Raw genomic sequence first — 18,458 nt, 5'->3', positions numbered from 1 at the left:
CCCCTCCCCACTGTTTTGGAACCCAATCGCTGCCACTGCTTACGGATAGGGACCTTGAATTTTTGCAAATGCGACAGCACCGAATGAGAACTCTGTAGGGGGTTATGAGGATTCTGGAAAACTTGGGAAAATACATTTAGAGTTTGTGTGGGAACCCTGTGGCCTTTAAAACTCAATGCTGGAAGTTTTCCTTGGAAGAAAAGAAAGAATATTAGGTAATTTTTTTATTTAACATATAAGTCACACTCAATAAATATCACACATTGTATTCAATAAATACCAAGATCAACTTGTTACAAATCTGCACTTCATTTGAATTCATGTATATTTACATTAAATATGTGCACATGCAAATACTGCTTTATCACAATTATTGTATGCAATCTTGTTTCTAGGAATGTTTATTCCAGAATTGGCATTACCAATTTTGAAGATTAAGGAGAGTCCAGATTTTACTTTACTACATACAAGTTTATGTATCATATCACAGTTTATTAACAAAAATATTTTCAGTTTACAAATTTATCTGTCATGCACAGTCTCGTGTTAATTTCAGTAAAAGACACTGGACATTCAATCATTTGGATAACGAGCTCTTAAATGGGATCGTGGAATATACTGAGCTCCATCATAATATTCAAAGAATTCCTGCATGAATGGATTTTCAATCTGAAAATGAAATGTAATCAATTAATTATTCATCATGCATAAATGTGAATTTTCAATTTAGAATTAATGAGTCAAATTTCTTCTGAAATCACATAATTATCATTAGGGCTGGTGGTATCTGCATCGGAATGTGTCAGTTGGATTTTATTTATCAATACCAGCCAATGATTTTTCGGCACCTTGGTCATTTGTGGGGTCTGCAAGAATGCAGTATCAATTTGTGGAGTAAAATTATTCAGGAAGTTATGCACATTCAAAGCTTCCATTGATTTTGCACCAATATTACATGCAAGAACCATATTTTGTATTTACATGACAGATATTTTAATATTCTGATGCCATTTTTTATTTTAAACCAAAACACTGGTAAATTGATGCTTACAATTGGAGTGAAACACTCACTCACTAATATCAGAATTTTGAACAACTTTTAATTGTTACAATTTTAAAAATAGTTATCTGTAGGAGGTGGTGTCAGCTCAGCCCTAATTGGCATGTGCCTTAACCCTTAGTTCGCCGCCGTAACACACATGTTACAAAAAAAGTATGTCCCTTGTAGCCGCTGTAACACATATGTTACAAACAGCTTTAGGTACAATTATCGAGGGTTTGCCACACTTATATTTGTATATTGAGGTTGAAACACTGACAGTTCGTTCGGGAACATGTTTTGCAATTGTGTTTCGAAAATTCCAAATCCCCCCACCCCCTCCTTTCTCGGAATATGTCACGTGTTTGGGCTCACCCAAACACGTGTTCGCTCTTCAGTTGACAGACACAATAAATGCTTGGTATTTACGATGCTGTTTTCCTCCAAGCTTCCAACGCTGTGATTTAGTACTGATAAGGCACACATTCTTCTTTGTGTTTAGACCTGGTGATCAAGCTGAAGTAGTGGCAGGGGTGGGGGGTAGGGCAAGGAGAGAGGGGATTGGATGAGGTTTGGCAGTGTCAGCTTTCTGTCGCCTCTATGTTAGAAATGCAATGAAGCTTGACGATAGCCAGAGGCCAAGAGCATGAGTCTAAAGCATGCGTCTATCCAGAAGTATAGACAAAAGAAAGGATTGCAAAGGCTCCCTCCCTCCTCTGTTAGGACTAACAATGGCCTCACCATAAGCACTTCGTATCATATAACAGCTCATCGATTTCCCTAACACACAAACGTTTCCTTCCGGACATATTTCCACAAAGAGCCGAGTCAAAAGGGAGAAATAGATTCACAGTAGCTACACAAGATGCAAGTGCGAATGAAAAAGCAAAAGTTCGGGTTTTCTCCCCAAAGTAGCTGGAGAAGAGGGGGCAAACTCCAAATTTTTATGATTTTTTCATTGAAGTTGGGGGGGATGCAGCCCCCGCCCGTAAGCCCCCCCACGGTTGGGGCATCCAAATTGATGTTCTGCCTGCAAAACAAAAGTTATCCGAAGTAGATTGGTCCCATAGTGTCAGTTATAACAATTTTATGAATAATATGCAAATTGGCTAAAATTCGCTAGAGTTTTACGTTTTGCCTTATTATTCAAATTGTATTGCACCCACGAACATGAATAAAGTTTCATTCTGTTGCGGAAGGTCCATTCTTTAAAAAAAAAAAGCAAAAGTTCCGGTTTTCTCCCCAAAATAGCTGGAGAAGAGGGGGCAAACTCCATATTTTTATGATTTTTTCATTAAAATTGGGGGGGATGCAGCCCCCGCCCGTAAGCCTCCCGCGGTTGGGGCATCCAAATTTTACATGGTTGCATGCACTGATGTTCTGCCTGCAAAACAAAAGTTATCCGAAGTAGATTGGTCCCATAGTGTCAGTTATAACAATTTTATGAATAATATGCAAATTGGCTAAAATTCGCTAGTTTTACGTTTTGCCTTATTATTCAAATTGTATTGCACCCACGAATATGAATCAAGTTTCATTCTGTTGCGGAAGGTCCATTCTTTAAAAAAAAAAAAAAAAAAAAAAAAAAAAAAAAAAAAAAAAAAGCAAAAGTTCCAGTTTTCTCCCCCAAAGTAGCTGGAGAAGAGGGGGCAAACTCCACATTTTTATTTTTTTCATTGAAATTGGGGGATGCAGCCCCTGCCCGTAACCCCCCCCCCCCCCCCCCGTGGTTGGGGCATCCAAATTTTACATGGTTGCATGCACCGATGTATTGCCTGCAAAACAAAAGTTATCCGAAGTAGATTGGTCCCATAGTGCCAGAGTTATTACGATTTTTCTCCATTATGTATACGAATTCAAATTTCCCGCTCAAAGCCTCGGCGACACTGGGCTTACTTTCGTCAGATCGTGCGGCGTACTAAGGGTTAATGCAAATACTGTTTTCAATAGAAATGTTTCAGATTTAACCCCCAAATTTGACAGTTACATGATTTTTACAATAATTTTCTACACAAGGACTGTCTTAAATATTCTAACAAAGTTACCTGGTAAAAATGTATTAAGCTGAGAACTTTATATGAATTCAATTCCATTAATACAGACTTGCTGAAAAGCACATTGAAATTCATAAAATTTACAATTATCCTGAAAACAGCCTTGCAGTGTTCTAACTAGATGACTAAGCCCCAGGCTAGATTCAAAGATGACTGTGATGCATTTTATATTTCTATATGATATTGAAAATGGAATGGAAACATCGTTATATCTACTTACGTGAAATTTATAAAATTTCGCACTTCCACATTGCACAATTTAAATCCTATTAATTTCGAAGATACACTGTCTTCATTCACAATGCAGTGACGCTGTACCATCTCCGCTTCAAACGCTGTACCCTTTTGTAAATGAAGACAGTGGATCTTCGAAATTAATAGGATTTAACTATTAAATTGTGCAATGCGGAAGTGCGAAATTTTATAAATTTCACGTCAATAGTTTTAAACCATGTTTACTGCAACTATCATGAAATCGTTATATCGCTTCCAATTACTTTACCTGTGTATTTTTCAAGAGCTCCAGTTCTTCTTGAACAACATAGGCAGTGTGAGGCTCTGATTGGTCTTTCACGTCAATAAGAATGGCAAAATGAGGCCACTTGGGAGTAATCTGGAAATGACCGCAAGGCATTATTTTTTTAAAAAAAATTAATTAACATGACTATACAAAATGAATTGAGTGTTGACATATTTGAGATAAAGAATGTGCCATTTAGTCAAATTCATATTCTAAAATTGGCACCATGTTTAGATTGCATTTATGCTTCACTTATAATTAGACCTCGGATTTTTAGGCTCTAAAAAGTGTGCTTTTAAGTGCCTAAAATAGGTTCTAAACGCCTTAAATTGGTCGCAAAAAATTCTGAACTACAGAGGTTGTTTCCGACCTATGGTGACGAAATTGCACCATCACCAAGCGGGAAGAGAACGAAGCTGCCAGTCGTGTGGGGACGTTAGAACGTTGACTGTGCATGACAAGTGTGGTCATTGCATATCGGGAGGAATGCAGTCAAAAATCAGTGAATATTGGGAGGGTTACATAACTGCACTTTCAGACGTAAACTATAGTTATAGTGCTATTATAAAACTGTGCAAGGAGCGTGGATTCACTGTGTCCAAAAATGGCATATCACGGGTGTTGAAAGGGGCAGGTAAGACGAGGTGTGGGATGATTCCTGTGGGGCAGAAACAGGCCAACTCTCGGTCTGCCACTAGCTGCACACCAGCTACAATTTGGGATGTCAGGGCGCTGGTCACCAGGGAGAATCCAGCCACACAGAGAAGTATCGCGTACTGGCTACTAATATCACTGAAGACAGTACACACAATCATTCACCGCGATTTGGGTTTGGAAAAGCGACGCAAGGGGCATGTTCATAAGCTCTTGCCAAAACATATCCAGGAACGTCGCACCAACTGTCGCAAGCTTTGCGGCACCTGTCAGGTGAAAAGTGGAAGTTCATTGTTACATTGGGCGAAGCATATGTTTATCTTGACTGTCACAATTTTTTATCGATCCACAGGTTCGAGGGACTTTCAAAGATGGTTCACTGAATGTAAGGAAAGTTTTGGCATAGGTTTCATGATCATTGCTGGATACTCGTACAATGACAAGCTGACCATACATCGTGTTGCCAAAAATACGAAAGTTGATTCCAATTATTACCAGGCTAACATCCTGATACCCGTTTATCGCAATGACATTCCCCATCTCTACGGGAGGGATCAGAATCGTGTGTGGGTGCATAAGACAAGGCATCAAGTCACACATCTCGCTCAACCTGCCTCTTCCTCCAACAAATGGCAGAAGAAACTGGAATTCGTGCCATTCCTTTCACAGACATTCCAGTGAAGTCACCTGATGCCTCACCGATGGACTTTTGCACCTTCGGCCTACTGAAACTAGCCCGCACCATTGAAAGGCTATGGAAAGCCTGTCAGGAGGAGTGGTTGAGGCTGGACATGACTACACTTCGTGCCAGTCTCCTACAGTGGAAACTTCGCTGTCGGGCAATTGCCAAGATGCAGGGCCACCAAATAGAGCACTCGCGATGGTAGTGACATGGTCTCTCTTAAGGTAGGAGCAGCTTGAAATCGTCACCATAGATCGGAAACAACCTCTGTAGATTCTAAAAACTTACAATGGTTGAACATTAATAAAAATAATCATTAGGTACAATCATTAAGAACAACATTTCAAAAGAACTATAAGAAATTGATATCTACAAAAAAAAAAAAAAAAATTCTAACCAAATGCTCATTTGTGTACATTATTTTCAGATCTATCCACTTATACTAATAGTAATACTTATGCTGTTAGCAATTATTTGTTGATAAGAAAAATGAATAATTTGCTGCACAACACCTACATAACAATCTTTTCCATGTTATCTGCCTTTTGTCTGTTAGGATCATCTTATAAAGCTGAAAATGATCTTTCAACAGAAACACTAGTTAGCGGTGCAAATTTGAATGCTGAAACATTTTTCACTTTGACTTCTGCAGGAAGGTTTTCCTCCTGTCCAGCCATTACTTTATCTATAGCTTGCAAAACACTAAAACCAGAAATTTTAGCCAACACTGCCTTGAACTTTTCCCTCATGTTCCCCAACTTTCCCAGGTACAGAAGAAATTCCTCCCTCCACATCTATCAGTACTGCTAGTTGTTCGTGCAACAACTTGCTGTTGCCTTCTAACTTAAGAATTGCTTCTGGCAAAAAGGTAAAATTACACTGAATATACACAATATCATTTTTGAGTTGCTCATCTTGCAAAAGTTCCTGTGTCACTGACACACGCACACCACTGTCTTGTCGGTAGATCGTTTGTGACTTCTGCAACTTCTTCCCAGTACTGAGCATAATACAACACTGCCTCCACCCATGTACCCCAAGGAGTAAGAATTGGCTGTGCTGGAAGGGGTATATTTGGATCTTTGAAAGCAGCTACTCTGGAGGGGGCTTTGCAGAACACTTTCTTCATAGTGGACACAAAGTTATTCACTTTAGGAAAATCACTTCTCACGATCTCACATAGCCTGTGCAAAGCATGTGCCAAACAAGTAACATGGATTAATTCCAGGTAGAAATTTTTTACGACAGATGCCGCTGTATGCATGTAGGAGGCGGCATCTGTACAGAGAAGAAGAATTTTCTTATCTACGCCATTAGGGTAAAGCAGTTGCAGACACTTGTTCACAAAGTATGCAATAGTTTGACCATTAACTCTTTCAACTTGCTTTGAACACAGGAGATGCAGAGGAGACGAATTATCTGGGCTAAGTTTTCCAACGATGAGGTTGGCAATATACCTTCCTAGTCTCGTCAACTTCCACCCAAACGCAAGAGTCGCCTATGTCTTGTTGGATTGACTCAATCATTTGATTGTAGCAATGATCGAAATAGTTTTTCCTCAAGTGTTGACTCCGATGGAATCTGTTCATTGCAGTATTTCTGCAAGAAATTCTTGAACACTGGATTCTGAAGTGCATTCCACAGGATGTTGGCAGCAATGAGAGCTTTGCACAAATCAGCCTTGAAACTGCTTTCAGTTGATGTTGATTGCGACAACAGTGTCTGCTTTATGTTGGTCTTTTCACCTGCTCTTGGTTTATGTCCAGCACTTTCAATATGTTGATGTATGAGACTCCTTTTTTCATTAGAAATCTGGGAATGTAGGAATGTAATTAACATTTGAGGCGTTGCGGATACGAAGGGCGAACTCAAGAAACGTACATTGTGAGGGAAATGCATTTCAAGTTGTCAGCTACAGTGCGAACTCCACAAAAACTTGGTAACAGTAGATCGGAATGTTTCAAGCGTGATTTCCAAACTTTTTTCTTGTGGAGTTCACACTGTGCTTGACAACTTGAACTGCATTTCCCTCACAATGCACGTTTGTTGAGTTCACCCTTCATATCTGCAATGCCTCATTTGCATTCTTGGAAGGAAAGGTAATACTCGAACATATTAGAGTCAAACTAAAGAAAGTAATAAAAATTAATATATGTAGCTTGAGAAATATCTTCCATTATTGCTTTGAACGGGGTGGGGCAATTTTAACTCTCTTTCCTTCAAACACATATCCTTCTCTCTCGTAATGAAACATACTTTTGAGTATGTACAAACACTCTTAACTTAATACCTACATTTTGAGTCTAAAAACTCAAACAGATCATTTTTTAAAAAATATATTCCTGTCTCTCCATAAGATGGAGCAACATATTTGTTGCAGCAATGCTCTCATTTCATGTTTACAGTACACATCTACAGACATTGAAAGAATTTTACTGCCTAAAACAAGACAAAGTACGAGACGTATGGATGTTTTTTTTTTCTTTTCATGTTACAAGCAATCATAGCTGAACTATCGGCAACTACAAAGCTATGTAGTACCCATGTATTTGTGGAAAAATTAACATGTGGAAGAGGAAACAATGAGTAACCCAAATCACTCTGCTTACCCACTCTTCGGGTTCCTTCCCCCGCCACCTATTACCATATTGGTTATTCTAGGTACAAAATAAGATTGCAAAAATAAGGCGTAAACACTTTACCGTTCATCAACTCAGCAAAGGAAAGAACATTTGTGATTAGGACAGGGAACAGAGTAAACATCATTTAAAGCAATATAGTTGATTTCAGCAGAACCCAATAATAGTATGCTCTTCGCAATAGTATTGCAATTTCATTTGTAGTAAGTGTTATGAACTTCTTCATGCAATGAACAAATATACAACTTTTCGTGTGTTTTTCTCATTTTATTTTCGGAAACACATTTTCTGTGTAATGCTTTAACATTCACGGACTGTATATGCTAATGAAAAATTGCCACCCAAATTGTTTACAGACTAAGATATTTGTGATCTACCGAATTGTATTATGAAACTAAATTTACTTACTTTTTGCAGCAACACTGACAAATAACAATTTTTCCATCGTACTTCAGCTCTGGATGTTCACTTATCCAACTTTGTATTAAAACACTTTTACTTGATTTGTCCTTTGGCATTATTGCATCATATATCAAACAGAAGCCGAGAGAAGAAAACTTTACCTCATCAAGGCGTGAATGCTACACAGCACCGAACTGACGCCCAAGTAAGCAAGACCACATGAATCATTGCATTTTGGACTGTGCCGACTAGAGCAGCGCCTGAGGCCGGACATTTTGCTTCGTTTTGAGCTTTGAAAAGACGTCATGCACTTGGAGGGAAGAAAATAGACAGAGCATGTTTCAAACAGTTGTTGCTTTTTTTAATAAAACTCTGATGAAACTTGTTATTTTTTATTTACGTGCAAAGGAAACAATAGGTTAAAAACCTAAAATCTGAGGTCTACTTATCATCTAGGTTGGAAACATTTGTGGTTCACAGATGTCATCAATGGATGGCAAATTTATTTAACCAGCTTTGAACCTGTTATACTTTCTTAACTTAACAGTTGGGCTGAAAGGTTCATAGGCTGACTCATAGATGGCGTTACTAGAATTAAATCCATGTGATTTTTACTTAGTACTAACCTTCAAAAGATACGTGTATAAATTTCACAGCTGCCGGATAATTAGTTCGTGAGATATAGCATTGTGAGTGAAGCTGCTTTTGTTATTGTCAGAAAATGGAGAAAAAAGAATTTCGTGTGTTAATAAAGCATTGCTTTTTGGCAAAAAAAAAATACTGTTGAAGCCAAGGCTTGATAAACATTATTCGGACTCTGCACCAGGAAAATCAACCGTTGAGAAGTGGTTTGCTAAATTTAAATGAGGCGAAATGAGCATCGAAGACGATGCACGCAGTGGACGCCCCAAAGAGGCTGTTACCGACGAAAATATCAAAAAAGTCCACAAAATAATTTTAAATGATCGTAAAGTGAAGTTGATCGAGATAGCTGAGATTATTACATGGCGTTGTTGGAGCGTTCAAAGGATGAAATCACGAAAAAACGGCCCCATTTGAAGAAGAAAAAAGTGCTGTTTCATCAAGACAATGCACCGTGTCACAAATCAATGAAAACGATGGCAAAATTATATGAATTAGACTACGAATTGCTTCCCCATCCACCATATTCTCCAGATCTGGCCCCCAGTGACTTTTTCCTGTTTACAGACCTTAAAATAATGCTCGCTGGAAAGAAATTTAGCACTGATGAAGAGGTAATCGCCGAAACTGAGGCCTATTTTGAGGCTAAAGAGAAATCGTACTATAAAAATGGCATCGAAAAATTGTATGACCGCTATAATCGTTGTATCGCCCTCAAAGGCAACTATATTGAATAATAAAATCGAATTTTGTCAAAAAAATATTTTTTACTATGTTAGCCTACGAACTTTTCAGCCCAACTGTTAAAACCACAAGTCTGGGTATGTGTCAAGACTTGTCCTAATTTTCAAATGTGAAATAAAAATACAAACCTTGTTAATTCCATGATTACGTAGAATCCATGATTCTGGTGCCTACAAAAAAGGAAGAAAAAATCAGCAGTGGGTATGTGAACAGAAAAGAAGCAATAATAGACATGCCTTGATAACACAGTGGCTTACGTTCCAGCTGATTTCCAATCATTTCATTGGAATTGTGGTATATAATTACTAGATACAACAAGATAAGAAATGGGGTACTGTGAATGCAGGACAGAAGAGACATTATCGAGCTGGTTTGGGGATAACATCAAGAAGTCAGTAGAAAAAAAAATCAGGTGAGTGAGATAGACACACTTGGCTTGCATGCTGTCGGGAGCAGAGACAGTAAAGGATGATAAAAGGTTTGGAAAAGTGGCTTTGGTAGACTCGCTGAATTCAGCTCATATCGTCCTACAGTGAAATGTTGCAATAATCATATCTCCACCAAGGTTCAGGTTCAAACCAGATCGAATTAAAAATCTGAACTTTTTAATTAGTCACTTCATGCAGTTTCAGTTTGGATAGGAACCATTAAAATGATACAGTCCTGTACTAATCTAACAATATGCAAAAACATTTGCAACTAGACCCATAATGAAATGAACAGTGGTAATATTTTGAGCCACTCATCTTGTTATTGTTCAGTAAGCAGAAACATTATTTGTCAGTGACATAAGTTTTGACATGGAAAGGTATAATTCACAAATAAATTATGAATGACTCGGCATGCACAAATGCATCTTATGGCAAAATGTGGCTCAGTTAATTGACTCCAATATCTATAAAAAAAACAATAAAAAAACACAAAGCAGTGGCAATGGGATCTGATACATGTATCGCACAATGAAATGCCACTTGGCCCTCAATGGGCTGTTGAGCCATGCCTGATTTAAAAGTAGATAGCATTCTTTTTTTCAGTCTAGAGTTAGCCAGTTACAACAGTGGAAATTGTGATAGAACTAAAGGGTGTTTCATAAAGTGGTCAGGTTTTAAATCGCTTGTCATTTTTTCGTTTGAAGGTTGGCAACACTGTTCTTATCAGTTTCGTAATCTCTGATCTCTCCGATTATTACTTGAGAAATTTCTTGGCATTTGTTCAGTTTAGTTGCCATGGAGCGGTTCACTATCGAGCAACGCGTCTTTATCTTGAAAATACATTACAGAAATACATTGGCTTATGCACAGACAGTTCATAATCTTCGCATGATCTTCGGACGTAACAATGCCCTCACTGCAAAAACAGTTAGGAGGTTGGTGAAGAAATTCAAGATATCCGGGTCAGTTGCAACCATAAATTTGCCTGGGCGAAAACGTAGTTGGCGCACAGATGAAAACATTGCAGTAGTGCAAGACAGTGCGAATGTTAGCCCCGCAAAGTCACTTCGCGATCACTTCACATATCGGTATCCATAGTGCAACAAATACTGAAAGAACACCTTCATATGCACCCTTACAAGGTTCAGTTGACACAAGAGATCAAAGCAACCGATCATGCAAAACGAAGAAATATGCCATATGGACACATGCCGGACATCATTTTTCACTTTTAAATCGCATACGGGTATATGCTGGACACTTTTCACTTACTAAATCATAGTGAATGTGTAAAATAATAAAAATAAAAATGTCAACTTTTATGCAATTTTGGCCGAGTTATTGCATTTTCAAAAACTGCGTACTTTATGAAACACCCTTTAGAATGCATTGGCAGCGAGCATACCTTGGCATAAAGATCCCAGCCAATGATAACACCACGGTATCCTAAAGTACGATGCTGCACCACCTGGCCTACACGAAAACGAAGATACATGGGACGGAGTTTTCTAACTTGGTTTGAAGTTGCAAAGTAACCTTTCTCTTCTCTATATGAAAAAACTTCCAGAGCAGGGGACTCATCTTTGGAATAAAATTTTTTGAAAGGTTCTGCTGGGCTAGGACTATCTAGAGAAAATGAAAAAAATGAAAATGAATTAGCATATATTATGCCTTTTAGCTTCACATTATTATTATTATCCCATCCAAGTCCCTTATAATTTTGTGCAATATACGAATTTTATCAGCAAGTTTGAATGTCATTTCAAATTAGAAGTACAAAATACTTACTGATGTAAGCAGTAAGTGTTTTTTAAATGCATAGATTTTATTTCATAAAAAATATAAGCTTTTAACTGTATGTACATGAAATGAGCATATTGTCACGTGTACCTAGGTGTATGTCTATTCAAAAGCAGCATCCAAAACTACAGTTGCATGAAATACTCACCCCGTTTTAACCATGCCAGTAGACCCAAGCACCATTTTTTCCATGGTTCATAATGCAACCACGATCTATGAAAATGTTGGATTTCATTAACAAGATTCAATACAGCTTGTGATCTAGCTTCTTTACTCCCAAAATTCCTTGAAAGAAGATATTGGGCAGGCACACACAATATTAACAGTCCTATCTGCAACACTTCTCGTTGGGTCAGTGGCATTGCATTACTCCAACTGAAGACTCAAAATACTGTCAATTACTATGAAGAAGAAGAAAAAAAACTTACTCTTACAAACTGATCCAATGTGTCATTGGACATTTTACACACAATGTTGGACAAAATACAATAAAAATGATTGGCAAAGAAATGATAAAATGAAAAATTTTCCAACAGTGGTAAACCTATCATCATAATAATCAACTAGAAAAGCTGTCGCAGAGAAGGTGAGACTAATTCCTGTATAGGAAAACAGCAACATCCATTGGCTAGCAAATGTACTAGGGTGAAAATTTGGTTATTTAGCTGCCAATTGAGACCAAAATGAGCACAATAGGTCAAAAAGTCCTGATTGTGTAGCAGTTAAAAAGACAAGCATGTACATGGACCCCTCCAAGAATCATCAAAATGAAACAAAAAAATTACAAACCACAAAATTTTTATTCAGAATCAGCCATATCGAGTAGACGTACATCTTTTTCAAAATAGGCACCATTGACAGCTAAGCAAGCATCCACCCGCTCCTGCCACTTTGTGAATACCTTTTAAAATTCGTCGTCAGGTAGCTAACTGAAGAAAACTTGAGGTGATCACTTCTTTGTTCGTCATGAAATGACGACCACGTAAAGCGGCCTTTAAGAGTGGAAATATCCAAAAGTCGCAGGGTGCAAGATCCGGCTGGATGCGTGAAAATTTCTATTTTTCTCTTCGTCGCGTAATCCTGAAAAGCCCGCGCGGTATGCGGGTGTGTGTTATCGTGGTGCAATATGAAGGAGTTCTTCAAATGCGGCCTCTTTTTTTGCTACGTGCTGGTGCAGAGTCTCAATGACTCCTTGGTAATACTGTGGCTCTAATCAGTCTGTCTTGATCGGCATATGCCTGTTGAAACATCGCATATGTTTCCACAGTACTTTTCCCTAAACACCAACAAAATTTTATGGCATGTCGCTGTTCATCTTGAATACTCATCGCGAAAAGCAATGTTATACACAAAAACCTGGAGGGGTAAACGAAACACATTCCATGTAAATCAACACAGCTGATCACTAACGTGGTTTCGCAACATGTGACAACTTGCTACGGAAACAGAATGAGTCATCCTACACGATGCGACTAGTGCCAAAACCATACGCAGTGTTACCAAGCCAGGAAAACATCTGTCTCACCTTCTCTGCAACAGCCTTTGTACTATTGACAACAATGATCAAAGAATTAACCTCTGTAGTTCATGCACCTCAATTTAAGTTTACCATATTTAAGATTATTTCAATTATGTTTTAGGGTCTGAAAAACATTTTAAATGTACTATTTATTACTACTACTTATTTCTCAGTAGCATTTTCTGACTTGGTCTTAAAAAGCTTTGGATGGCATCCTATGCTCCAGCAGCCCCATAGCCTACCCCTTGCTACAGGCCCGTTGCTAGAATTGATCTCCAGGAGGGGCTCACGGGTAAAGTCCATTTTTTAAAAAATTACCAGTATTAAATGAAGGTAAAATATGTGTGTGTTTGTGGGAAGGGTCATTAAGTTATATAACATTCATAAATGTACAAAAGCTACATTCTTCGACATCTTTTAAAACATCTCTTGAAATGTTAATTGACTGATACTAAAATATCCCTTACACACACCATACTTTAGATGATACAGATACGTATTTATATCACACAAAGAAAGTGCACAATATTCAATCCCAGTGCCTACAGTAAATTTCACCCCCGGCCAAAGCAATGAAACACCCCTTCATTCTAAAAAAACTTGGAAGCTGTTGACCTTTAATACATATGCGAAGGGAATTTGCATGATGACATCAAAGTCACAGATTTCTGTCTAAAAAGGAGGTCGCAACAGAGACAGTGAAGGTACCGATAAAGAAGCTCCCCCGTGAAAGAACTAGATAATCTTCTAAAATACTTGCAGCTACTTTAGACTTATGGGTACTAATCTGATATTCCCTGGACAGATTTCTTCATTTTTACAGAAGAAACTACTTACGGTAATAAGTTCCTGTAGCATTGTCTAACACCTGAAAGGTGTTTTGTGTAATGTGAGAATGTTTCATAGCAGAAATTCAACCATTGACGCATAGACCCACGAACCATTTCCGGTAAGGTTAGGTTAGGTAGGGTCACGTATAGGTTACAATAGTTAAAAATTGGTTTCGAAAAAAATATGTGTAGCCCCACAAACCATTTGCGGAAACGTATGTTCTTCAGTTACAAAAACACTTTTTTTTAAAAAAAATGCAATTACTTTGATAAAAAAAACGTGAATACACGTTAAAGAATGTTCCGCGAAGCAGATAGGTAAGCAGAAATGTCAAAAACTGACAAAACGAAGAAGTTATAGGTGTCCGGGGAATATCAGATTTTTACCGACTTATGCACATAAAGAAGATGAGTGAATGTATTAGCTGCTGTTCATGTTCACATTTCACTGCATACACATTATACCAAATAGTTTTACCTCATGTCAAGGGGAACTGAGCCCTGCCTGGCATGCTAATGTCGAATTTGCAGGATTCACACCTGCACTGTTGAAGAGTGAAAGCAAGGTAAATAAATGGTCACTAGAAGCGGAGAAAATTATCTTTCCAGAAAAAAGCTATTTTTGTAGAATTTACCTTGTATAGGAAGTAAATTTGTACAGGGTGTCCCACGAACAGCGCAACTGGGAATTAAGTGGCGTTACTTTGTAACCGAAACCTGTACATACATAAGTCATACACCAAATGTTAGCCCTGTCCAAGTAGATATTTTTAAACATAGAAACAACAAACGGGGTGCAGTGTTGCCAAATGTAAGTGAAAGTGTAAATTTATTTTTCCACAAAGCATGGAAAATTGCATGTCAAACATTTGTACGGAAATTTGGACGTCAATTTCCACCTTGGGTAGGTGGACTATTTCGCCATCTATAGTTCAGAGAAGAAAACCGATCGTTTTCGTATATAGCCAATCCTGAAATGCCTCGTAAAGGCGTACCGGTCCAAATGGGTGTTTTAAAAAAATTATGAGGTACAGTGGCAACACTGTTGATGTTTGAAGGCAACAAAAGGTGTGTTTAGTGATGGTCTATGACATGGAAATACTGGAAACAGGAAAAAAAGAAAATGAAAATTATGGTGGAAAAACAATGTAAACAAACAGTTTACATTAATAACCTAAGAATACTTGATGATCTAAAAATGAACATTTGCACAGCCATTAACAATATAAACCAATCAACCTTGCATAAAGTTGCTTCCAACATGATAAAACGTGTTGATGAATGCCTCAGGGAAAATGGTTGTCATTTTCAACATCTTTTGTAAAGCTACACTGCCTGTTAAGTGCATTGCATGGTTGCCAGGAGTAGGTAGGTAACACTTTTTTCACCATAATTTTCATTTTCTTCTGTTTCCAGCATTTCCATGTCATAGACCATCCCTAAACACACTTTTTGTTGCCTTCAAACATCAACAGTGTTGCCACTGTACCTCATATTTTTTTTAAAACACCCATTTGGACCGGTACGCCAGGATTGGCTATACGCGAAAACGATCGGTTTTCTTCTCTGAACTATAGATGGCGAAATAGTCCACCTAACCAAGGTGGAAATTGACGTACAAATTTCCGTACAAATGTTTGACATGCAATTTTCCATGCTTTGTGGAAAAATAAATTTACACTTTCACTTACATTTGGCAACACTGCACCCCGTTTGTTGTTTCTATGTTTAGAAATATATATATTTGGACAGGGCTAACATTTGGTGTATGACTTATGTATGTACAGGTTTTGGTTACAAAGTAACGCCACTCTTAATTTCCAGTTGCGCCGTTCGTGGGACACCCTGTATAATGCTAGGGTTTTTGAGGTACACAGAATTGTGTAATTTTCTTCATCAAGCTCCTTGTGTTATGTCAAATAACAAACACAAAACTACTTGGCCACATTTAATGCATGTACCTGGCAATCTTCTGGAGTCACTAATGTGAAAACTACATTAAATGAATAATAATAAAAAAAACGCCATGATAAAGTGCAGTCAATTCCAAAGACACTGACACAAATTGACCGTGACTATTTTAATTCATTTTTCCTTCACATCCTTCGAGCTTACATTGCTTTAAAGCATGTTCTACACTGTTAATTGTGTTATTTGATTCTTGAACTTCATATTCTACAAAACAAACTCTGTTAAAGTGGTGGTGGTCAATTTGAGTATACATATTTTCGAACTTGACTTACCTATGCTAAACAGTTGACTATGACTGTTCAATTTTGTCTCGATTACAAACCTGACGAGAAAAGTTACGGGCCTACGGGGCCAGTTGAACACTAAATAAAATATTTTGTCTGTAGAGAAATTGTAATTGAATAGCCATTCAGTAATAGTAAGTATCGGAATACTAATACTCAAATTATTTTTCCCTTACAGATATACTACGAACTTGAATGTCGTTTTTTTTTTCGACGTAAAATCATACGCAAAACGAAGAATAGACGAAAAGTATCACAAGCATTCCTAGATTTTTGTATCTACATTATAAAACATTTAACTTCCACTTACCGCACTAAATTAGAGCAATCTACTACCGCCCGCTGTTATGTGTTTGTTTCACACGTCTTAAAGTGCTATTGGCTAATTCACAGAGTTAAAAGCTATCGGCAGGACAGTTCATCAACGCGTATGACCACGTATGACGTATGTGAATGAAATTGTTTGGTCAAAAGTAGGGGTGTGCGGGACAGAATTTTTTTGGGTCGGGAATACAGCGCTGTAGTCAGGACCAATGATAAATAATTTTTCATGCACAACGGAATGATTTACGTGCTGGAATTTCAGGAACTTGAAATTATTATCCTATGTTGTGCTTCTGAGCTACTTATTCTGTATGTCTCGTAACTTAGATGCAGAAATCATTCAAACGTAACATGCATTAACTGAACAATGGTATTTATCCTTGTAGAACATTTTTATGCACTTAAATAATATAATTAATACGACCTTACGAGATATGTCCCGAATTATGAGCAGAAAAAAAAGCAGGAATGGAAGGGTGGGGTGAGCGGATCATTGGGCTGAGACTCATTCAACTGTCACTGCCAAGAGTAAGACATGATTGGCGGAGAGGTTGCTATGACAACGCTTTACATTTTGAAACCACCGTAGAGTGGCTTTACATGCCCGGTTTGCTTTACGCAGATTACAAAGCAGAGTTAGGAAGTAAGCGATCTTATTAATCTGTGGTAAAACAATAGAAAATCACGCAGCGGTGTGCAGTCAAAACGCAAATTTACGGCATACGCTGTAGCTTCGTGTATCACGTTCAGTTCCATAGGCGCCGACTCCATGGGGCTTAGGGGGGCTCAAGCCCCCTCAATGGAAATTATGTGGGGGCAGAGCCCCCCCAATGTTAATGATGTGAGGACAGAGCCCCCCAAATAATTTTGATAAAAGGATCTAATGTATTATTTTTCTTCTCTTGTAAAGTTTATTCTGAATTGTGCCACATGAACTTAACTTTAAATACATATTTGAAATGTTCTAGACCATCAACTTTGGGGGGCTGAGACCGCTAAACCATCAACTTTGGGGGGGCTATGACCGGAGACAGCAAAACACATGACTTAATTACTATATACTAAGTATATAATTATTATTTACTATTTTACATATATTAATCAGAGACATAATGAATTTAGCCAAGGACTTGTTAAAGACTGTTTGGGAATCCCCTAAAAGAATGAAAATATTTACGAATATTATTGATGTGAATGAGAAGGCTGGCCATACTGGACTGCGTCCACTTTGCCCTCGTCGGTGGACGTTGAGAGCCTCCAGTATGCAACAGTTCTTAAGGAACTATGAAAACATTCTCAAATTTCTTGAGAAATTTTCTGAAGAAGATTCTACTGACGCAGCATCAAAATGTGCTGGATTCCTGGAGACAATGCTTCACTTCAAGACATTTTTCTTTCTCTCCCTCTACTGCCATGTGATGGGTCCAATAGAAGAGGTAAACTGTAAGATTCAGTTTCCACGCATTGGTGCTACAGAAGTGGAATCAAAACTAAAATACTTGACTGACATCTTTCAAGAAAAGGGAATGGGTTTTGAGCAGTTCTGGCTGAAATGCACAGAGGGCAAATCAAGCCTCGTTGATGAGCCAGAATTGCCCCGGCAACGTCACGTCCCTAAGAGACTTGAAAATCCTGATGCTGCCAAACATCACAAGTTCTACACTCCAAAATAGTATTATAAATCAATATACACTGACGTGTGTGACACAGCAAAATCATGTGTTAAACAAGGACATGAATGTACAGGACTACAAAAAGTAACAGCCGTAGAGAAAGAATGCATCTCATCTGTGAACAGTTGCACAACAAACTTTCAGCAAACGCGAGAATTCTTTCGGCAAGATTTGGATGCCGATAAGCTCTCCTTACACATGTCCATGCTTGGTGTTATCGCCAAACAGAAAAAAGTGGTTCTAACTACCA

At 38.0% G+C, this 18,458-nt stretch overlaps 1 protein-coding gene across 3 annotated transcripts; it reads right to left on the bottom strand.

The window, feature by feature from the left end:
- Window positions 1-209: 209 nt before the first annotated feature.
- Window positions 210-16,642, bottom strand: LOC145989390 (uncharacterized). 3 transcript variants are annotated; one of them, XM_083124731.1, is made up of 6 exons: window positions 16,522-16,642; window positions 11,756-12,008; window positions 11,213-11,433; window positions 9,505-9,546; window positions 3,596-3,706; window positions 210-669 (listed from the first exon to the last, which is right to left on the bottom strand). In XM_083124731.1, exons 2-6 carry the CDS (start codon window positions 11,967-11,969, stop codon window positions 574-576), a joined length of 684 nt encoding a protein of 227 aa, XP_082980857.1. In that variant the 5' UTR covers window positions 11,970-12,008; window positions 16,522-16,642; the 3' UTR covers window positions 210-573. The 3 variants fall into 3 exon arrangements, with proteins under 3 accessions (XP_082980857.1, XP_082980859.1, XP_082980858.1); XM_083124733.1 differs by lacking the exon at window positions 16,522-16,642 and adding an exon at window positions 16,388-16,498; XM_083124732.1 differs by lacking the exon at window positions 16,522-16,642 and adding an exon at window positions 16,200-16,323.
- Between the last annotated feature and the right edge of the window lie 1,816 nt (window positions 16,643-18,458).

The sequence above is a fragment of the Lepisma saccharinum genome, chromosome 6 (genome assembly GCF_977018435.1).
Source record: "Lepisma saccharinum chromosome 6, izLepSacc3.1, whole genome shotgun sequence".
Lineage (NCBI taxonomy): Eukaryota > Metazoa > Arthropoda > Insecta > Zygentoma > Lepismatidae > Lepisma > Lepisma saccharinum.
The sequence above is the reverse complement of the archived record's forward strand: the minus strand, read 5'-3'. Positions and strand labels throughout refer to the sequence as shown.